Source organism: Copidosoma floridanum, unplaced genomic scaffold (assembly GCF_036245765.1).
Source record: "Copidosoma floridanum isolate Cflo_tuat_1 unplaced genomic scaffold, Cflo_Japanese_pri ptg000032l, whole genome shotgun sequence".
In the NCBI taxonomy this organism is placed as follows: domain Eukaryota; kingdom Metazoa; phylum Arthropoda; class Insecta; order Hymenoptera; family Encyrtidae; genus Copidosoma; species Copidosoma floridanum.
The window spans coordinates 2,100,626-2,125,399 of NW_028321909.1; the positions used below are offsets into that span (position 1 = coordinate 2,100,626).

At 33.6% G+C, this 24,774-nt stretch overlaps 1 protein-coding gene across 1 annotated transcript in view; it reads right to left on the bottom strand.

The window, feature by feature from the left end:
- The window catches only part of LOC106643469 (uncharacterized), a 102,623-nt gene that overhangs the window by 15,045 nt on the left and 62,804 nt on the right, over positions 1-24,774 (bottom strand). Inside the window, exon 5 of the mRNA XM_089597371.1 lies at positions 3,802-3,982. Coding sequence (XP_089453497.1) covers positions 3,802-3,982 — 181 coding nt within the window. The remainder of the gene's footprint in view (positions 1-3,801; positions 3,983-24,774) is intronic.

The following is a 24,774-nucleotide window of genomic DNA, read 5'->3' on the forward strand; positions in this document are numbered from 1 at the left end:
TGAAATGACGATTACTTTTTTTTTTTTTTTTTTTTTTTGTGGGATCGATACAGCACATGCTTTTTTCTATTTCATCTATAATTACACAGGCCTGCAAAAAAAAAGGAGTTTGCAATTTTTTCTTTTGATTACACAGTCATGAGCAAAGTAATTTTCTCTCCACTGAAACTGAAACTGGACAAAAAAGCCGATAAGTGTATTAAGGGCACTTTTTCTCCTTAAATACTTTAAGAACACAAATAGTTACGGCAAACCTGACATGTGAATCATGTGGAACGTACCAAAAATTTATGAAAAACCATACAATATGCATGAAAAAAATTAACTATTTGCTTTATATTTTGAGCTATGAGTCTATTTTGCAGCATCCAAAAATCATTCGAGCTCGAATGTTACACATTTCTTCTCATTTTGCAACTAAGGATCTTTTCATTTATTTTCTATATTTTCCCAGTAACGTTCAATAAACATAAACAAAACCATACAAAGTAAAATGCTAGAATTAAAATAAGAGATTTTTTGTTGCAAACAAAAAAAAATTACAAAAAATCAGATTGTAATTTGTGAGAATCCAAATTGAAACTATATGTATTGAGATTAATTTATTAAAATTTTTTCATTTTCGTAATAAGTCATCCATATTAACAAGATTTATTGTTACGAAATAAAAAGATCTTGAAAATCTGACGCGTTCCGGATCATTTTTTTATTTTATTCAAAACTCCATACCCAAGCCTGTGATTCATATGTTTCAATGACATCGTTACTCAATAGAAATCAAAGAATTTAAAGAAAAAAACAAATTAAAGCTTTATTTTTCCCCTTAACCATAGCAAAACGGATTTAGTAGTAAAATACTTAGCGTTCAAACTTTAAAAACTAAATTTCGAAAACAAAAAAGGTATAGCTATAGTATTCTTGAAATTGAATGTGTAAAATACGACTTTTTTAATCAAATATTTTAGAAATTCTCCACTTAAAAAAAATACTTTTCCAAAAATTAAATGCATTGATTGCATGCTCGAAAAATATTTTTTCTAAACATCTTACAACACAATATTCAACACAAGTTTCCCCAGCAATAAATTTTACCGTTCACTGTAAAAAAAAAAACCAGTTTATTATTAATCATTTAAATGGCTTTGATCTTTTTGTCATCCTGCATTTTCTTCTCTTTCAAAATTATTTTTCCCCAATAAGTACCGACTCGTCAGAAGCAATGAACCAAATAACATAATTTTCTCACCTCAAAGAGTGAGTTTGGTTCTTCTACAAATAATTGGTACAAATACCATGTAAGTAAATACCAGTCGAAAGATACATGTGTTTCGTAGGTAGTATTTTTTTAACAAAAATGGCCACTTTGACGAGCCTTTGTTGTTCGAACGTTTATACACAGGGAGGATGGTTTGTGAAAAAGAGAAAAAAAATCCATTTAAAATGCAAAACAGAAATGTACAATAACCCACGAGTCTTCTGTTCGCGTAACCCGACCCCGCGACCAACAACAACAACAATAACAATGAACGCGCGCGAGCAGAGAAAAAGATCTTTGCCGATTGCCTCTCTCCTTCCATTTGGCGTATTATATATTACTACATACGCTCTCTTCTCGGTAACTCCGGCCGATTGCGCAACGCGAAACACGCTCCGAGATTTCAGCGACGAAAGTCTCTCTATACGCGATCCTTTCGATGAACTCTATCCGACACTGCGCGGCGTAAGTACGGCGCACCGACGACTTTTTTTTTAATTTTTTTTCTTTCTTCATTTTCGATCCAAGATGAAGAGCTATGTAGGCATACTTGGATTGGCTGCAGCTTCGCGGAACACGAATCGCTCCTCGCGCGTTGCGAAATTCGATGATGCGGTGTAGCATAGCTGTGCATAGGTTTTGTATATAAATATATACCTAGAGAGGGTCGCTTTCGTAAGGTGAATTATATGTAATTGTTTTCGTGATCGACTTATTCACTTTTTCTCTCAGAGTCTGCTGGCTCTCTGATGACTCGCGATTTTTATTTATTTATTTTTGTTTTTTGTTGGTTCAAAAATGCTCTGACACATCGATTATGTAAGCTTTGTATGGTAAATTTTAATCTGATCACAAAATTACTCTGATCACCTCAGGTATTAAAAAATGTGTTTTTGAGTTATTGAAAACATCCATTTTAGCGGTAGGTTTTAATCCGTGAGTTAGTATAAGCAGTTAAATATACATAAATACAGAAATATAAGCAGTTAAAAAGACTTAATTTATGGTACTGTATCTCGCGAAAATGGATAGTGTCACGGACGTAGTATTGGCTCAGCCAGTCAAGCTGGCATCCGTCCGTGATAATAGTAATATATTGTAAAATTTAATGTTATTTGTGGGGGGTATTTTGTACCTGGATTTTCACATAGATTGCAATTTGATTTTTCCGTTAAGAGACATCAACTTTTTTGAAAATAACGATTTACTTTGTTCTAACACTTTGAACTTTGACATTTGTCTCAAAGACCACTTTACAAATTGTTAGAAGTATAATAATTATTATAAAAACATATCATTTAGGTGTAAAATGGAAAGAATTACTGATTATAATATAAAAAACGATCTCCAAAAATATTTAAAGATAATGTCAGTTTAGGTGCAGTAAATTATATTTTTTTTAAACACTATGCTTAAATTGTTACACTTGGCATTACATTTCCAAACATTTTTCAAGGATCGATTTTAACAAAATTTATTCCTTTTCGGAACAAAAATTTGAAATAGTCTACTTGACATTACATTTTTTAATGTTTTTGTAAAATCAACTTACCGTTTTTTTCTTTTTTTTTTTTTTGTAAAATTATGTAGTATTAGTACTACCATAAATGTATTTTTTTACAGTCTATTAATTTTTTTTTATTTTCATTTTAGTGTTAGGTATCCTCTTCTTATTGAATTTAATTATAAGACAAGCATTTGTTTTGAGTTTTTGGCACGCTTAGATGGTGTCATTTTTATGGATGCAATTTTTTACCGTTTCTAATTGTTATTTTTTATTGTTTAATAGTGACTATATCGTCAGCTGCGGCTATTACTTAATAGAAATTTTTTGATGTTTCAGGGTGATGTTATATCGAAGCGTATGTGAATGTGCTTTATAAATATATAAGCTCATATACAGCTAAATTCAGGAACTGCAACTGTCAGTTAGTAGAAATAAAACGTTGGAGAATTCAAACTTTCAACATCGGCGTTTTGTGTTCATATAATTTATTTCAAAAAAGCCATACTTGAAATTTTTTGTGCAAATCATAATTTAACGTTAAGCATATTAAATTTCTGCAAAGAACCATATGTATAGCTATATTTGGATTTTTTTTATTAATTTAAAAAATTTGGAAGGCCAACTGAGACGCATAAACGCGCGGTGTACGCGTGCTGTTTTCTACTAAAACTGGTATATTGTTACGTAACTTATGATATGTGATCATGTAATTTTTTTAAATTAGTTCAGAAATTATTACACAAAGAAATATTATGATATTTTTCTGTTGTTCTAGCTCCACACGGTTTCCTCAAAATAGATAACTCAGTACATGCATTCAATAAGATTGCGGTATCAGGGTTTTCCAAAATTATTTTTGATCTCAAGTTACTTTATGTCTTTTTGGTACTTTTCGATTAAAATGACTCAAAAATCTCTCACAACATACTAAACCTAAGTTCAGCGGAAAAAATCTAAAAATTTAAAACTCTTTTATTGCAAACCAGTATTAAACCTTAGTTGGGTATTTTTTATAAATAATAAGTACTGATCGTCTTACAATGTGCGATTCGCGTCGAGCGGTCCTGCTTCGTGTAAACTTTGGCTATGTACTGGCAGAACATTTTGTCAAAGATGGCAAGGAATATTGGCAGGAGAGTGTCTTTGACCAGTGGCAGCCAGGTTGCCAGGTTTTGGACGCTGCAGATGTTCCGCAACAAATCCGGCCTTATTGAGATGATCTGGAAAAAAAGTCACCCATTTAGATTCCGTCACGTGGATTTGTTGCCGTAAAAAATCAATTTAGTATGTATGTCCAGCGGATAAGGTGAAGTATTATTATGAGAGTAAAAATCCATACAATATAAGGAAGCTTGGGCCTTGGGCGTTTAGTGCCGTACCAAGCGAGGGGCACTTTAAGATTCTGTGGATTACGAAAAATATTCTTTGTTCATTGTCATGATAATAAATTGAATATCTAAATCTATAATAATAAAAACTCATTATTTCACCTACGCATGTGCAAAGAACGATAAATCACTTTTCTTTTAATTTTCTTAAAATCTAAGTGGCTTACATATAATTTTCACAATTCTAAAAGATTTCTTGTAAAAAAAGGTACAAATACAATTTTTATTTGTAGAGTTTTGTCATTTACTTTCAGAGTTATAGTCGTTTTAGTGATAGATCTCATAAGGCTGCGTGTTAAGGAAGTTCACTTGTACCCAACCTTTTTGACGCATAAGATCAGCTGTGTATGTAACCTGCATGACTATATACACAGACATAACGTGACGTACTAGCAGTCGTTGTCAAATGAGAATTATTTTATTCACTAAGTTATTGCTCATTCCATAATCCATAAGTGAAGATGAGACTATAGCTACGTAATCACCAAATTTTGAGCTATTTTCAAAAAAAATTTGAATTAAATCTTGACATCGATTATCCAGATATTGCAGGTTATGTATCAGAACAGTACTGATTTTCAAAAGACTGCACGTTAAAAGTTCAAAAATAAAATTATCAATATCTCACTTTATAAGCTATGAAGACAATTGAAATTTGAATCAAAGGTTTTTCATACACCAATTCATCTCTATTTAAAGTGTTATCAATACATTGACGTTAATTCTCTTAGTGAGTGAACTTCCTTAAGTTGGTGAGTTTTTAGTAGCGATTTTCTAAAAAATTAAGTGGTTGACCCTAGAATTTTTGTATCGCAAATTAATTAAGCACACTTAATTTACATAATTTTAAAATTTCAGAGATTATCATTACAACAAAAATCGCTACCTTAAAGCGAGAGTCCACGGTAAACTTTGTCAAGTGACACCATTTAGAATAAGTAACTAAAAAGAAAATACATTTTCTTAAGTAACATTTTCAAATAGCATAAAACAGTGATAAAAAAAGTATAAAAAATAAAAAACACAAAGATAAGAGTAAAAAAAAACACTTTATGCAAATTATTATAAAAATATTGCAGAATATAAATGGCATGTTTACATGCACTACGGAAAAAAATTATACAAAGTCACTATAGTTCAATGGTAAGCTTGTGTATTATTCTGTCGTCTTGGAGATTTGTTTTGTTTGCACCTTAATTTTTACTGTAAATTACGTAGCCTAAGGTAAAAAGTTCCTAGATGGTAGAATTATACCATTACTTTACCGTTCCAGCACAGTGATTTTTTTTCAGCGTCTGCGCCGTAAGTCCCTGCAAAACCATCGAATATATGGTAAACAACGAATAATTAAATGCATGAAATTAAGTATTATGAAAAAAATTGTTTTTTCAATTGTACAAAAGCGTAAATAATCCCACATAGGTGGAGCAACCATCGCAAGATACTTTTCCACCGTAAACATTATTGTTATTACCAGATGAAACGAAGGTGCGCTTCTTGTGCTCCATTTTTTGTTCCCATTACGTTATGTAAAACGCAAGCACGGTTATTATAGCAGTCGCGCTCCCTCGAAGCCAAACGAGTCACTGACCATGATATACATACACGTAAGTACACTGCTGTGTGTTACGTGATCACGTACATGAAAACGAATGAGAAATGGACGTATACTTAACGTACGCAGGTGTGGGTGGTTGGTCGTGAAACCCAATGACTCCAGATCCACTACGCGTTAACGTGCAGTGAGCGACGATTACGCTGGAGAAGCGCGAGCGTCTCGTTCTAACATAGATGTTATGGCTTCAACAATTTATCGATGTTATATTGCATTATTTTATTTTTATTACCTATGAAAAGTAATACGGTGTGTCACAAAAGACACTGTGCTCGAATCACATTTTTTCTTTTTAGTTAATATTTTAATAGTAGGTACACTTTTTGACTAATCGAGCAACAAGACGAATCACAAAAATTGTTTTTCAGATGCTTTTTATTATCATGATTATCTTGAATATGTATATAGAACGTTGATTTTCTAAAAACTTGATTGCAATTTTGCCATTTTTTACGTATGCCCGTAGCATAGGTAAAATGATTTATTTCCTCAGTGAAAAATTGTGGGATTTATCAATAACATTTGCTAAAATCAAGCATTACTTATAACAAAATGAAGACTGAGTCCCGAACCTCATTTCACTAGATTTCAAATGTAATTGATTTTCTGGTCTCCAACCTATACATGTTAATTCACTTTACGTATTTTATATTTTTAAGTTTATGCGTGTGCAACATTTTTAAGTTTATATATACTTACATCAAGGATATAAATCTTAAGTTTTCATGAGATACAATAAGATGTAGTATAAGTATCTAGTTGCGATAATGCAGCTAAAGAGTACAATAAGGGATCTGAAAAAAATGGGTGTTCGTAATAAAGTTAGGAATAAAAATTAAGGAAGTTCATGTAATAGTTGTGTAAAAATGGAGAAACTACAATTAAACTTGACTATTAGGGTGTCAAAAATGTAATGAGACTATTAGGGTATCAAGAAAGTGGGAATGCGTTCAATACTTTGATTACCTAATAATATTGACTACTTTTCTTCCTGGCTAATGACAAAACTTAAACTCTCAACATAATTTTTGTTGAGAGCAATACAGATTTAAATTAGCTAAAAACGCAGAGTATGAAAAATGCAGAGGTAAAGAAAAAAACATCACTAACGATAGTTCATGGAATTCTAAAGAAAGTGGTACCTTCAAAAGTATATACCTACAAAAAGAGAATTATTCAATTACAACTATACGTTGGCACGTGAGACGAGCGAGCACCATCTGCACGCGATTTTACTTATCATCGGGCTGATCAGGCTCCATGACTTTTCGCGAAATCATCTCTACGAGACGTTCTACTATAAATTATGATCTTAAACTTGATGCAGCCTTTCGTGAAATTTGGTATACTTTGATGCTATGCCATTAAAATTTCTACTTCGACGCGCTTTTATCTAAAAAATGCTAAACTGACTATGCTGCGTTTACGTAGTATTTTTCATTGAATGCAACTTTTTTTAACACAGAAACTTTTGGAAGCCTCTCTTTTCTTTTCTCTCTCCTCGCCTTATGGAAGAATCTCATCTCCCTAAAAAAACACATGTACTGGGAAAGAAAAATAGATTGAAAAAAGGAATAAATCTTGGAAAAAGAAAAACCCAAGTTGATAAAGTAGTGTATGTTTGGGATCCTTATTTGAATAAATAATTCAAAGTATCGTACAAATGAAATAAGACAAGCGTAGATACGTGCATACGAGAGATCGAATACAGGCAATTTTAAAATGTTGGTTTTATGGAATGGAAACTCGAGGGAAAATAAAAATAAACGGTGGATAAAATACGTGGGGGTATTACATATGGAGTTAACTTCAAAACTAAATAATAATACGCTACGCTGTGCACGAAGTACTCAAACAGGGAAAGAAAAGTTGCAGACGATAGATTGAAAAAGAATAGCAGAGAATATTATTTTACGTGGAAACAGTAAGGATGATACTGCATACATGTTAAGATAAAGTAACAAATTAGGAAAACGGCTTTTAATAATTGTATTAAGTTAAAATTAACCAAGAGTTGAAGGAACGCTACAGCACATGAAGTTGGATACAGGGTGAAATTTAATCTTTCATTTGAAGGAACAGAAAAAGAAAAAATTCAAGAAAAGCTAATAAGTAATTTATGATTGCAAATTAGGGATGAAAGTAAAAAGACTTAATGGCAGCAGTTTAGGAAAACAAAGAAACAAATGTTATTTTTTAGGTATTTAAATACACTAAAAGTAATTTCATAAAATCCCTCAAACCATGAGCAGAAATTAATTTTAGTGTTAATTAATTAGTTATGCCCATCTTCATTAAAAGTGTAAAGATGTAATTTTTATATTAAGGATTGTAAAATAGATAAAGTAAAAAAAAAAACGACAATTCAAATAACTATGTGGACAAATGACATGTTTTTTGAAAATATTTCTCGGCAAATTGAAAGTTCAAAGCTTTTGAGTAACATCCACGGAATTCCATGAAAAACTACACTAGTCGGTATTTGTTGAGCAATGTACCAGTTTACGTGTTTCCCGATTAAAGTTAAGGACTGCATGCCATCGTTGCATTTTATTGCGTAAAGAAGAGAAAAAAATGTACTTAAAAAGAATGTAAATATTTACATCAATTTCCAACCATTACTGTTTTTTCAACCAATGGAAAGTTATTTTCACTAATTTATTTCTGGTTTTATTAAAGTTTATATTTTAATATACAGGTCAACAGACTAATTGTATGTTTTATTTACCAACGTGTTTCATTAGGTTTCTTTTTTGAAAGTTGATTAAGTCCGGCTAATTGACGACAGATAATTCAAAAATATTTGGTTGTTTAAATCAGAAAAATAATTATAATATTAAAAGTATCATGATTCATAATACTGATCATGCAGCACAACTGCTATGTCACCTCAATCGAATTTTTTATGTATTCAAAAATAATACGTGTTTGGTGATATACGATAAAGAATACTTTACGAACTCTTGCGCAATTCAGGCAATTAAAACTGGTTCAATTATTTTGTGTTATCTTTCAGTACGTCGGAATATTGAAAAATGGCAAAATCTTAAGATTAAAAACTTAAAGTAACAATGTACACAAACGCTTGTATGACAGAAAAAATGAAATACAAATCCATATTTATTTTTTCTGTGAAACTAAGTTATATAAAATTGGGGTAGATTTTATAACTTAGTTTCACAAAAAAAATAAATATGGATTTGTATTTCATTGTTTCTGTGAAACTAAGTTATAAAATCTACCCCAATTGATAAATATTGTATGATAAATAAATTTTACAATAAGCAAGCACAATCGGACACCATTTTGCATGGAGACTCGTGTACCGTAGCAATGATAAACTTTCGATCTCACAGTCTGCGATCACTTCCGTACCTACATAAATAACGAAGTGAGGAGAAAAAAAAATCAGCTTCGTTAAAGAAAATCACCAAGCGACCATGAAAAAGTGCACGCGATTTTTGAATGAATTTAAACAACAGAGAGCGCGTACCAGCTACTTTCACGTCTCTCCTCGTTAAGGATACCATCGCCATTGGCAAGAGCCTGCTAAAAAAAAAAAAAAAAAAAAAAATCAAATAGCATGCAGGTGCGTATGGAGTTGAGATAAATAATACGTGCAATAATTTTACTCGCTTAAGTCGCGAGGGAACGTGCCTGCGATATGATTACATTGTATACAAAACAGGCGCGCACCATATATACACGCAAGTACGCATTTATATAATATTAATGTATCCTGACCGTGTACACACCTACTGGTTACCTATACTGCACGTCGATTAATCATAAGAGGACGGGATTCACTTTCTATTGTACAAAAAGCGAACGATCAGTTTTTCCATTGTTACATGTGCGTATATGCAAAAGGTTTACGGACTCTCTTGGGGCCTACTTTTCAGTAATTTTTCAGAACGATCGACGTGGTTTATTTCACGTGCGATTATTTTTTCTCCTCTATTGCCCGCGTCTTTGTTTTACGGGCTCACCTTGCGTCACTTTCTCTTCTTCTTTTAATGCTAGGGTACTCACGTGTTGACTGTGGCGTCGAAAGTTTATTTTGGTTTTTGTAATTTCATACCCCGAGAAATTGACGATTTTTAAGCAGTACTTTGCTCAGTTTCGCTAATAAAAACTACAAAATAATGAGGAATGTATGGTGTAAAGCTTTATTCAGACGGCGCCAGGACCCACCAATCATGATTTATGGATATGCTCGTATACGGATTCTGCCGTAAATGTCTCACTTCGTCTCCAGGACTCATGCTACAACATAAAACTTAAATAGAATATTCTAATCACACAAAATTATGTTAAAAGTGTTAAACTCTCTTTAAAAAACTTTTCAGCTAATACCTAATTTTATTGAGATAATTGAAAAAATATAGTCAAGACAAAGTTGCAGGAGGTCAGTGGGGTATCTTGGTAAAAAGGAATATGAAGTCAGAATAACGAAAACGACGTTCACATATACTTACCGTGTTATTAATATGTAGGTTACCAGTAAATAATGCCCACTAACATTTATACATGCGTGTATTACATCAATTTTAATGTATATGTCTTATTGTTGTTTCTTAATCAAATAGTATGTATATGCATGTGTGCATGTGTGTGTGAGTAGGCGTCGGGGTCCGTGAAAGTTAGTAAAGTTGTCAGTAAGATTCCACAAAAATGGTGAGGAGATGTAGGGGGCAGTGTGGGTCAAGAAAAATTCTGCAATGGAATTTAACAGTTTTTTGTAGGGTCAGTGTGGGCGGTGGGGAGCCACCAGGACCTGCGGGGGGTGCAGGGTGTTGTGTGAAGTGCCTCACACAAAGAAGTGTTTCAAGAGGGCAAAGCCCCAATAGTGTGTATATATATTTGCCCTCCTGCGCGCTTCGTACACCAACCCCTCAATACTATATTTCAAAATAAGAGTTGTGTGATTTAATACAAACACTTTTTTTTTAGTGTTAAATAATGAGTCACGTGATTTAATACTTTGGAAAGTAACTTATATTACATATGAATATTTTCATAGTAAATTAAAAAATTCTGTTAAAATTTATGATACTTTTTTGTTGCAATCAAATATAAAAATTTGAATTTCACTCATGGTATTGAAAATAATTCAGGTAATTTAAATTTTACACTTTTTTCTGGTCATAATGACAATGGGCACAATAACATTACAACATATATAATTGACTGTAAAAAGGATAATCAGATTTGTTTATTAGAGATTTAGTTGTCATGTGACAAACTTGACCTTGAATTTTTTAATTAGAAATAGCTTTTTCCGCCTTCTAACCTCAAAATAGCACCTTCGCCGCTTGATTTTGGGTTCTCAGGCGGAAAAATAGTAAACGAAAATCGTTCGAAAAGGCTTCTTTACGAACTTCGTTACGGCCCTCACCTTCTGCTCGTGCCGTAAACCTCTCGGTTCGTAAATCGAAGCCTTTGCAAACTCGTACGTAATATACTATTTTTTTAGTCACGACATTGGCACTAAATAATGCAAAAAAAGAAAGATTATTGTAATATCGAATAAAGTATCTAAAATCATCATCATTTCAATAGTTGCTTAGATGGTAAAAATGTTCTCACGTTTACAACAATTAAATTTTTGTCTTTCACTTTGCCATTGCACAACAAAATTCGCTGTGTTAGTATTCTAGAATACTACTATTTTACTTCAGTAACACAAACTTGGGTGAAATGGTAAAGAGTTTGGAATAATTTAACGATAAGTCAACTTAACATAGTGTCTTTTAAGGACTCGCAGCGTTTTTTATTTAAACTAATTTTAAATCGCTTCAACGTAGCAGAATCTTTTGAAATGTTAAAAATAATTGACGTTATACTTTAGTACATTTAAAGATGTTGCTATTGCTTAAGGTTTCGTGGAAAACGATTTTCAAATTCACAATGTTTTTGAAGAAACATATAACGTTATACTGCCATGCTGACTGAAAAAATTTTTTGTGCGGTTCTTAATGTCTGAAAATATTTGAGACAAAAATTTATGAGAAAAATTAAAATAATTTCTTATTGAAGATTTTAAAAAAAGAAAAGAAAATAATGCTGTAATACAGCTATACATTCAATATTCAAATTTGAAGAAAATTTTGAAAAATTTTGAAAAAAGCCTATGATTGACAAAAAATTTTTAAATTATTAATAGACTAGCGGCCCCCCGTCTCGGCTTCGCCCGAGATTCACTAAATGGAACACCGTAGTGTGTTGACATGTAATGTGAAACCTTTTCAGTTAAAAATTTTACATCTAGTTCTGACACTTCTCAGAACAAAAATCTTATTAAAAACATATTTGTTCAGAATGCATACAATTTATTTGGTCAAGTAAAAAGCTGTAAAAAGTGAAGAAGAAAAAATTATTCTTCAAAGTACCGTGCATTCCTTATGTCATAAAATAATCGTTGGCCTGAAAAGGTCGTTGATTTGCAGTTTCTCCCGTATAATCTATGAACAGGACTATGTTATCATGGACCTTTTTTCTCGTCGACATTATCACTGTGTTCTCTACCTTTTTCAAATAAATCGAACAGTCAGTGATGTTTGTGGTAACATAGTAACAAAAAAAACCTTTGTTAATTAATCTCATAATTTCATTTACGTTGAAAATCTTGGACCACATGAAACTTTTGCAGTCTTAACATAAGAGGTAAAAATTTGTAACACGTGCTTTCGAATTTCCGAAAATCCAAGTATTCCATTTCTTGATCCAATAGTGTCTGTAGATCAGGAAATTCATTATAATCATTATTGTTAAATAAATTATTTTCTATTCACTGTTTCCTTTCGTAATCCTCCTCACTTTTTCTCTTTTGATTTGTTGTCAGTATTTCCTTGCACTTAAATGATTGCTTCTTGTACTTCTTCTTTTCATTCCTTTTCTATCCTTTCTCATTTTTAATAGTTTTTTGTTTTTTTATTCTTTTCTTTTTACTCCAAAAAATTGGTTTATCTTTACCGGTCGTTCTCTGATTATGACATTTCTTGAGTTTTCTTTTCCACAAATTTTTTTTCTTTGCCCACTTTTTTCACCTGTTCCAATAGTTATTCTCCTCAACATAATCCTTATTTTCACATTTTCGTCATTTTACTTGTCATCTTTTTTTTCATTGGCAACAATTTGCTTTTTTGTAAATTAATTTTTTGGTTTTTATGCCTGAGAACAAATAAAATACAATATTCTTTACTGTGGAAAAATGTTTAAAGTGGAAAAATTAACCTCTAAAAGAAATTTGTTTGATTAATTACGACTAATGTTGATCGTTTCACGAAAAAACATCCAAAGATGTCAGAAATATTTTATGCTAATAGGGCCGAAAATATCCAAAACTGACGAGTAATATAACGCACAAAGGTAACGATTGAGGAATTATTAAATTATCATTTTGGAACTTCAAGTAAAAACTCCCTTTTAATGACTTGGAATTAATCGTAGTAGATGTACTCTTAACAGCCTGAATTTGAAGACCAGATCGAGTCGAAAAAAAGTTGCGTCCTGTGTCATCAGCTGCTTGACCACTCTTATCCAGAATACCCTGGACTAAGAACAGCACTTAATATATAATAAGTTCGAGACCCCATACTTAAGTTGAGACTATAACATAATGAGAAAAAAACTAAAACTTACTTGCAAAAGATGCCAGGGTGGCTGCACAATAAGGTACTTGCTCGCGTCGCGTGCATTCCGCCTCAACACAATTTAATTTACAAATAACTTTTGTCGATCAAATTGTTACCTGTTTATGGATTTTTTTATACTAATTTATGTATGATAAATTGAATCGAATATATAGGTTACACTTACATAGATATCTTTGAATATCTTAAAAGTTAAGCAATTTATGGTAAGACATGAAGCTTAAAAGTTATAGGAAATTCAATTCTTAGTAAGTACCTTTTTATCCCATGTAAATAAAAGCAGGCGTTTTCGTATTACAGCCGTTAAAAGTATGAAAAACCTGCGAGAGTATAATGTACATATAGTATAAATTAATATAGTCTATCCAAACGGTAAGTCTACTCGGTGTTTTGCCCTCAGTGTTGCTATATTAATATATTACGCACCTAGTGAGTGAGGTTAAGAATGTCGCAGATTTCACGTGAATAAACGGCCAAGGCGAAGCTGAGGGCGGTTAACGTGAAATCTAGGACATTTCCTAACCTCCGAACGTGGTGTGTGTGTGTATACTATTTTTCGCACCTCTGTTGCCGTAAAACGGTTAATCACGTTTGCGTGATTCACCACTTTTATTTACGGCCGCTAGTACGAAAATATATATATGGTTAAGCAGATGCAACGCACGGTTCTTGCTTGAATTTATCAAACTTTTAACGGCTGTAATGACCGAATGCCAGCACTGATTGACATGGAATAAAGAGGCACTTACTAATAATTCAATTCACTACATGTTTCACGCTTTGTGTATCACCATTAAGGTGGTTCTTCACGATGGTGCCGTATCAAAGCGACACGGGACCCTGTGGTTTTATAATTTTCGATAAGCGTATTATTTGCAACATAAAATATGTGGTACTGGCAGTTGACTATAATATAATTGCATTTACATACCAATAAACAAGCTAATAAAGTCAGAGTAAGAGTTATAAAAAAATTTTTTTTTGACGCAAGGTTCTGAAAATGGCATGTACGCTCCTACTTAAGCAGACGTTGCCGCCGATTTCTGCATGTACCTATATATACAATCTTCGAACGTCGTCTGCCGCACAAACGTAACCCCTTCACTTTTGTTTTTATTATCCGATGTATCTCTTATCAGTCAGTGAAATAGTTAAATAATTGTAATCGTACAAAATAGTGATGCCACCTAAATATACTGTCCGCTGTACGAGCGGGAAAATGAAAGGAAAATTTGTTAAAAAGAAAGTATTAAACATTATGTTGCATGATATTTCAATTATTTTATTTATATAAGTACTTACTTTTATTATTTATGAGTTATCAATATATTCAGAACTAAATATTGATATGCTTCTTGTTATGATTACCTTATGTACGTTTTTAACACAAAAATAAACTCTAATTTTCATTTTCAACAAATATTAATCATAAAATAATTTTACTGATTGTCTTATTGCCATATTAGTAAGTGAGTCATTTTAAATTTGCGCGCGCGATCCGAGCGTCTGCTCGTTTACACGGCAGACATTTCGCTCTCGCTGATCAATAACTGATTACGTTTACGATTAAATATCGTTTACTATTTCCCCAATAAGCCCATACTTTTGTTATATTATTAGAAAGCTGAAAAGTTCTTCTTTCACTACAAACTTTTTCTATTCCGATCTTAAGTCTACTTTACGAGATATAACATGATATCGTCGTATGGAAAAGTAACCTACATAAGAATACATGTTAAAAGTGTATCAAAAAAAAATTTTTTGACTGACTTGTTTTCTAAAATTTGCCGGATAAAGGGACTTGAAATTTTAAGAGAAGATGCCTTATAACTTTAATAACAATCCCTCCAAGTTTCCCTGAAAGTTTAAGTAAATGGGTTAGGTGAAGAACCACCTTAAATGCTTACTTTTTTAGATATTTAGAGATACCTACAAACTACGTGCATTTGATGCCCTGGTAGCCCCCGTGCTTCATTCAATCGACACCAAGGGCGCTGGTGTGTGTCGTTTTATCCCCTCCATGTATTTTTTCGAAGCGTATAGCTACCAGAACAGAGTTAGTTATATACTGTATGTACTGTACGTACAGTGTCTGACAGTAACGGCAACAAATGTTTTGGGTAACATTTTTACCAACGATCATTCAGTATTTCCAACCGATTATTTTTTTTAGTGAGTCTTTGCCAAAAGGGTCAAACTCGAATAGTAACATTTTTCAGAGTCTCTATCAGCCAAGATTCAAACCCAGTTTTTTTCAGCCAATGAGGTGTTATCAATCACGACGAATCAACACAGGCTTCATCACGTAACCCATCAATCTTTTCCGAAGTAACAAATCCTAAAATCGTTTTTCAAAAATCACATAGTTTCTCTTAAAAATTACTTTCAATCTTCTAGTTTAAATTTTCATAAAAGTCTCTTAAAAATTTTTCGTTTTATGTAAACATTTTTTGATGTAATTTTTACTTGCAATAAAAAATTATTTTGCACCTTTTGATACAGAAAATTCGGCGATACATAGGGTACAAGAAAAAATACAACGGAAGTATCAGCCGTGGTGACAAATAATGCGATCTCATATTTACTATTGTATAAAAAATCATGTAGTAGTAGTAGTAGTAGCAGTAGCAGTAGCAGTAGCAGTAGTAGTAACGAAACATAGCAAGGCAAGATGAACTGTCAAAGGACGGAGATATTGAAGTGACCTATTCTACTTTTTAAATGTCACTATCAATTTGCAAAAAGTAAATGGAAAGACAAACGTTTACACTATATTTCCACGTCATGCAGAATAAAAAATTCTGTCAAAAAAATTTTTTATCTATAAGTAGGTTACAAGTCAATTGTGAGATTTCTTATTCATTCCACCAGCAACAGACACAAAAAAGAAAGTTACATAAAAGAGTGTAATTTGAAAAATCCTTAAAATTAGTAGTTTTCGATCTGATTACGTCAGTTTTACATTCAACTGAGCGATTCGTTTATTAGATCGGAGTGGAAAATAAAGCGGATCATCTACCCCTTACTCCGTGATATACACAAAAACCGATTTCTCACTAGATAAAATTTAGAAATTTCCAAATACATGGAACACAAACGTATTGATGAAACATGGGCGTACTACACAATTTCATGTACATAATAACAATGATATACCAGCTAACTCAAGTATATGATGTTAAACTGAATTCGAATCTAAAAATACATGAAAGCGAGAGAACATGCACGCGCGCCGTTCGCCGATAGACGCGTTAAATCGAGAAAATCAAATGAGTACCCAGAAACGGGCGTGCTCGCGTTCTCGGCTATATTTTTCCTCCCTCGAAATAATTATCCTCGCAATGAGGAAATTACATCAACCACACGCACGTGTATATATACCTACAAACGCAGTTGCACATCCAGTCTAGGTTAAATATACATACAGTATCGGCCAAAATAGAAGAGGCAGTATAACTGCCTCCATACCTAATTAATAAAAAAATATTCGTATACCCCCATTTCAGCTGAAAGGCGTAATTCTGGTGTATGTGTGTACCTATATAAGGCGTGCGCGAACTTTCTAAAATAAAACGGCACTCTCGGTCGATCTTCCACGTAACAAATGATTTCTAGCGCCCGTTCTGAGCTCCGTACAGATTGATTTCTTTCTCTACTGTGTAAAAGTATCACGGTTTGACTTTTCTTTTTTCCACCCCTACTGTTGATACACCTTTTCGACTGCCCTCGATTATTCATTGCTCGTATGAAAGAAAGTACATGCTGAAACGCGTTATCTGATTTTTTCTACGCGCCTGTTAATTTGCATGCTCCTGAGAGAAAATCGGTATCTTCTGCGTAGCGTCATTAATAAACGAGTTTTCATTATACGTGTATACATGGATGTGAGATTTTTTCTTAAAACGTAGAGTACGCGGAAACTGTTTCTCTAATGACATGTGACATTAATGTACGAATTTTTATTTGGTTATTTTATAACTTTGGAGGAAAAATATGTGCTTTCTCGCTTATTCTTAAAACTTCAATAAAAACAAACGAGATATTATTTTCCCGTACATGCGAAATCGAAAAAGAGTACTCCGAAAAACGACGCACGGGTGAATTTTTCGAGTTTGTAATACTTACTCGCAAGTGCGGCCTCGGTAAGCGTGACACTTCGTGACACTGCGGTAAGTAGGTGTGATACCAATTGATTTTCTCAAGAGACCACCGAAGAAATCGACGGAAATAAAGAAAGGAAGATAGAAAGGAAAAAATCCATTTCACGCATCGCGATTAGAGAAGCCGCACCTCATGCGTGACAACGCAGCCAAGTGCGAGGAATCTCCCATCATCCTCCATGGGTGATAATGTGTATGTATATATATAGTTAAATAAGTTGAATGACGTTTTTTCTATTTGCATTTGGGTCCGGCAGTTGTATTCTCAGCTAGAATGAAAGCCTTAGAAAGTCGTTTGTGAGAATAATGATAATGATGGTGTTTATAGTACGAATTTGAAAATACAGTAAAGAAGAGAGCATGTGCCGGATTATAATCTTTCATAAAATAAAACATACGTATGCGATGACTTTTTGTCAATACCATCAAAAAATTTGATACTATCAATAATAACTGTAAGTAGTAGTATCTACCAATGGGTCTGAAATATGTACTGATTGATTCTAGCGTTATTCCGATGAACCGTAGTCATTTTTAGTTTACGTCAGTTAAAACTTCATAGGAGTAGGTACACACAATGAGAAAGATAGTCCTACAATGGTATGAATATGTTGAATATATTATGTAACAACAACACTTTCGAAATCCAAAAGCTTTCAAATTCTATCTGATCCCTTATTCTCGTTTCAGCAAATATAAGTATAAAAATATTTGTAAACCTGCTAAGTCGCCATCTAATGCCTATTCTTTATCGGGTCTGTATGTTCATAAGCTGTTTCATAAAAATTTTTTGTCATACGGTTCTAAAAAAATTAAATTAAAGAACTTTGTGTGCATTTGTAAGTGTTCCTGTTGTGTTCGTTCTACTAAGGTGATGACTAAAAAAATGCGGTCACAATAAGGGAATATTACACACTCTTATGGGTAATACAAATTTTATGCGCACACGAAACAGTTAAATTAAAGTTTTAGTCTGTCAATATGCTTGTTTTAAAAATACAGATAAATATTTCCATATTTTATTATCTTGTTAGCACGTACCACACTATATATACATACAAAAAGTACAAACGTTTGCTTACTTTTTTCTCTTTTTTTTATTAGCAAACAGTCTAGCAATATCTATACAATATACATGTTGTCATTTAATTTCTTAATTACTTATACTTAGATTACATAGTAACTTGAAATTTTTGACCTCTGCCAGTGTATGACTGACTTGGTTTCACAGTGACCGGCTTCATATAGTCTTTTAGCCGACGAATCATTGCCAGAAGTAGTAGTAAAAATGTATTTGTTGGCAAGGTAGTTTAAACTTAGGTGACCCTTAAAAGAACTGATGAGATTGATGGTTAAGTAGGCAACGTAAATACTTATAATGGCCCTGAAAAGGGCCAGTGGAAGAACTTTTGACTTTTCCTTATTATTATTCTTGATGATGGAGAGTTGGCGTCAGGTATTTAGACTCTTACCCTCGGAGTTTCTGTGCACGAATAATGAGCTGGAAAGAGGTACGCCACCGATCAAAGAATATCTCGTCTTCGGATCGTTTCCTGGATGACCAACCGCTCATCGTTAGTCGGGAAAGTGGGCCTGGAGAATACCTTCTCTGTAGGTATACCAATGAAACGACCATTGAGAAGGAGGCCGTTGTGGCTGCCTGAACTCCACAGGAATGTTTTTTCTACCTAGCTGTTGTAGCAAAATCTGAGCCCCAGGACAGTTAAATAAATGGCCATGAAAACCTATGATGCTAGAGCAGATTATGCTCGCTAAGACCGTTGTAATCGCTAACCGCCAAAACTACTTAACCGATCTTGCCGAAATTTTGCATACTGATTCTTGACACTTTCTAGATGGTTTTCGTACAGTTTTTATCTTGAAAAAATTATTAACAGTCGCAATAAATAAGCTCAAAGATTTGCAAAAATACGCTAGCTTTTCACTTTATTTTAGTAGGATCCGCTAGGTGGCGTAGAAGTAAAATCAAAGCTACCTACAATAGAATTAAGTAATTCTGGTTATATCCCCGAGCAATGAACCGAATATTATAATCAATCAAGGGTAGTGCATAAAACATGAAACTGGGGGTCATGCAGTTGGATATCCTAGCTACCGACAATGCTGTTCTCTATATGGACAAGCGACTTATGTTGAACTCCATCTCGAGCCACCAAAATCACTGCCACCAGTAAAAAGGTGTTCTAAACGCTATTATTTCCCGTGAAATACTTACCAGGACACGTGTCTAACCAGAGCACCATCTGCTCTAGCATTATGGGGAACCATGGCCAATCATTTAACCGTCCTGGAATTTAGATTTTGCTACTACAACAAGCCAGGGAAAATAACTCTGCGAAGTTTAGGCAGCCACAACGGCCTCCTTCTCAGTGGTCGTTCCAACTTCCAACATAATACCCACCAAGCGGTATACCTTCCTCCAGCACGGGCTCCGTACACAGAGACTCCCCAAGAATAAAAGTCAAGCTACCTGCAGTTGGCTCTCCATCATCAAGAATAATAATAAAAAATAACTGGAAATTTCACCACTGGACGTTTTCAGGGCCATTATAAGTATTTACTTTCCCTACTTGACCATCAATCTCATCGGTTCTTTTAAGGGCCACCTATACCGTGCCAAGAAATACATTTTTACTACCATTTCCGGCAACGATTTGTCGGCTAAAAAACTATATACAGCCGGCCGGTGTTAAACTAAGTCAGTCATTCACTGGCAGACATCACGAGTAGAGTTGTTCGTCACAAGGCTGGGAACACCGGTGACCGACGACCCTATATTACCCCCTCGATTCTAAGCATTCAACCAGGAATCACCGATCCTCTCCGAGGTCGGCACTGGGTGAACCTAACAGCTATGAAGGAAAATAAACTTTAGCAAACGGGACATTCTAACGGGCAAGCATCACGAACCAATCTCCCCACCTTAGATCACCAAAACAACTCCGAGTCTGCAAAAAAAAAAAGTGATTTAGACACCAACGTCTCCAACATTATACCAGGAGATGTTGAGAAAGAGCTCTACAACTAGATTTAACATTTCAGACGTAGTTTTCTTTCCGATCAGTCTGATGCTACAACAGCAGGCCAGAGACGATCACCCTGAGGTGCAGAGGTAATCACGTTTACTGGAAACTTAAGTCAAAAAAGAGTTTGCTTAAGAAACTCACCGGTCTTTTTTAGGGCCATCAGACGTCGAACTACCTTGCCAACAAATATATTAGAACTCAACAAAGTTGATGAAAAACCGCCTGTTGGGCTCACAGTATTAACCATGCCAAAAGTCGCAAGAGGGCGAATTGGAAGGAAAACTTCAAATGCATCTAATGTATACAATTTTAGGCATCAAGAAACTGACGCAAAACATTTATCGAGATTAAAGCAGTAGCATCAAAATTGACAAATGAAGAATTAATTAAGTGATTGATCAGCTTTTCATTGTAATCCTCATAGTAAATGTAGAGATTAAGCTCCAGGACTTTGTTTCTCTAGTAATAAAGTTATGAGATTTAGAGAAAAAAAATTTTTCATTATTTATTTTTTGTGAGTTTTAAATCTTTACAGCTTCAAAAAATAGCCCTTTTCGTAGATTATACGGGAGAAACTGCAATTCAGTGGCCCTGTAGGGCTCACAATTATTTTATGGCATAAGGAATATATACACCGTATTTTTTAACATAATTAAATTTTTTTCACTTTTCACAGCTTATGTTATTGTTTGACCAAATAAACTGTATGGATTCTGAACAAATTTGTTTTTTCAATAAGAAGATTTTTGTTCTTAGAACCGTCTGGACTATATAATGGACTGTACGTAAAATTTTTAACTGAAAACGTTTCACATTACATGTCAACACACTACAGTGTTCCATTTAGTGAGTCTCGATCGATGCTGAGACGGGGGGGGGAGCGCTAGTATAAGTTATAATTTCGCATCGTCCAATCAACTTTTTAGATTGATCAGGATACTATTTATTTATCACGCGATTATTAGCATAAAACATAATTAGTTTCGTGCAGTTGATTTGAATATTTCATAGAGTCATAAATAGTAATATTTTTTTGAAGATTTCTGCCCTCATACTTGATCGCACCATGTATTGGCTGCTCGTAGATGAAAAAAAAATTTTATGTATATATATAGGTACATGCCACGCACAAATCCTCGTGATGCCACTGACGTCTGAAAACAATAGAACATTCAATATAATGTTATGCGCTAGACACTGTATACAACCCGTAAGCATATACCTATATATATATATATATATATATATATATATATATATATATATATATATATATATATATATATATATATATATATATACTATGTAGATGAACACGTTAGCGCGAAATGGTTTCGCCATCATCGCGAGCCGCATAGGAGAGTTTCTCTCCTTCTCTCCTTCCCTTTCTCTCTAACGTTGCTACAACGTTACTCTATGAATTTTAATGGCTCGAGGAAGTGCCAGTGCGCCTTCCCTTTATCGATGGAACGGGCGGAAAGAAGCTTGTATGATAGGACGATTCTCGCGTACCGCTACATGAGCTATCATGCACATGGCACAATGGCATAATTGACGGAGTACTGGAGTAGTTACACATGTTAGTGTAGTGTAGATGTACATATGTGGATAACAGTCGTGGTGTGCTTAAGTATTCAGTAGAAGATTATCGAACCGGTTACTGAAGGCATGTCAACTATACGACTATGTCTCATGACATGCACTGAAAAAATTGTATTCGTTCCAAACGTGGTTGTCAAACGACGTCATGCAATCTATGTTCGTTGTGCTTGTATAGAGATTGAACTGCACATGATCTATCTATCAACTTGATGTTGGGAATATTTCAATGTCTTCAAGTATTCATAAACAGCATCTTGATGTATACAAACTTTCATGGATTACCCTTAGTGAGGGCTTACTCCAAGCTCCAAGGTTTCCAATATAAATCACTTCTTCTCAATTCCACATACATAAACATCCTCATTGCAATAATTACCCACACATAGTCAAAATATGCCCTTCTAAGCATATTAATTTGTGTATTGAACATCTTCAAAGTATCTTTTCTCAATCAGTTTGATTAGATTATTTATCATTTAAAATATCGTTACATACATAGAGTCATTTGTAGACTTTTTCCTTGCCATGTTATAATGATAGAAAACAGATAATAAACAGGTAAGATAAATCGAGTCACAGATGTTTTGATAATAGGCTTCAATAAAAAGGACATCCCGTTATTGTTACCATAAAAATGATAAAGGCTCAATAAAAACCGGTCAAAATACACAGTGTGCAAACCATTACCTTTCCACCAAAGCTGTTGCCATCTGTTTGTACATGATCAGTTTCACTTATAAGTGTTACTTATTTAATGTCACAGCTTAGTTTAGTTGTACAAAAACACAAGCTACTTTGAGTATTTATGGTGACTAAAATTTCCATCCACTCTGTTTTCTTTCTTTCACGCGTATATGAAATGTAGATTGTAGACAGTTATTGTAACGGTAATTCCTTAAGAATAAATTATATCTAATCGCATGCTTGTGTTCGTATACTTGCAGTTACACTATTTTGAGCTTGAAGTAAATAATAGGTAAATTTTACGATAGTATGAAGTATTAAAAGTAAGGAAAAAAAAAACAGTTATAATACGACAGAAGCGCCGTTGAAATTTAGTGACTTCCATAGTAGATACTTCCTGTGCGATCGTTTTTAAAACAAAGTAAGGAAGCGCATACAATAAATGCTAGCTCACGTGCGAGGCACTAAAGCTACCTATGTATTATATACACACAACGCCGCGTGCATGTGCCCATAAGCACGCTACTTTAATTTCACTTTTTTATGCCCTGCACCTCAACACTGCGATGTATAGTTATCCGATGCACGTCGTCCGGAGCACTCAAGAATTTCAGTTAAGTCGTAAAAACTTGTAATGACGAAATTTCAAACTGTCAGAAACTATACGTTCGTTGTTCGTAATGTATCCGAGAGAGCATCGAACGCACAGTTTACATAATAGTACACACACACACCCACCCAAAACAAGATTTAAAAAATGTTACTGTCGTCGGCGTTTTTCGAAACCAGAATACCTTTACCAAGGCAGAGGCCATATATAAACCGCATAGCTAACGAATCTACCGTACAAGGCAAAATCAGTTGCAACAACTTTTGACCAGTGTCCTTTTCACTTGCATACCCGTAGGAAAACACTTTTTTAGGAATTTACGCGTGGTTGCATGGAATTCCCGACGACTGGCTCTTGGTGTTTCTTAACCCTCCATTAACTTGCAAATTATGTTCGTCCTGTACTTTTATGCCTTTACCTTGTTAAAATATACGTTGTAAAGGGGTACATTAGGTATATCTACATACGCGAGTGGTATCACACAAAATTGTGTAATTTATGGTTTTGGAAATAATTTTATTTAAGTTTTCGGAACTATTCCTATTTTTCACACTATTGTGTAATAAATATAAAAAACATGAATCAAAAACTTATTAAACAAAGTATAGACAGGGAGGAGTTATTAATCTATTTATTCGTTACGTCATTAATAACACAAGTATATCCCAATCAAAAGTTACATGGGATCTCACCTCGTAGTTCATTTGACTCTTAAAGTTCATGGATTATTGTCAGTATTGACTCAGTTTACTAGAAATTTGTCCGACTGGCGGTAGTAATAAATTAGAATATTATTTTCTGACTCTAGAAAATTTCTCTGTAAAAGCTAATTTAACAATCAAATCTTCAAGAATTTCTTTCATTTGGATACAGCGACAATCGAAAAATCATCGTTTTTCTAATTATTTGCCTTTTATTTCCTTGAAATTTCAAAAAAAGGGTCATTTTTGTAGATGGTTGATTTTTCCAGAAAGTATTGCACAAATTGAAAAAAAAAATCATCACATCTTTAAGAAAAATTTGGATTTGAAGAGTAACGTTCGGATCGAAAGATATGGAGGTATTCCTGAATTTGGCTGCTTGGAACGTCGTGCTCCAAAGTCTACCTGATTGGAATAGTCTGTATTTTGAGATTACACTTCATTATCCGTAACTAGACTTTCGTAGATTCTAACCACTTATTTTGCCTTAACTTATCAAAATAATTAGCATTTTTTCACATTCCCTATATTTCAAATAACTGAGGAAATA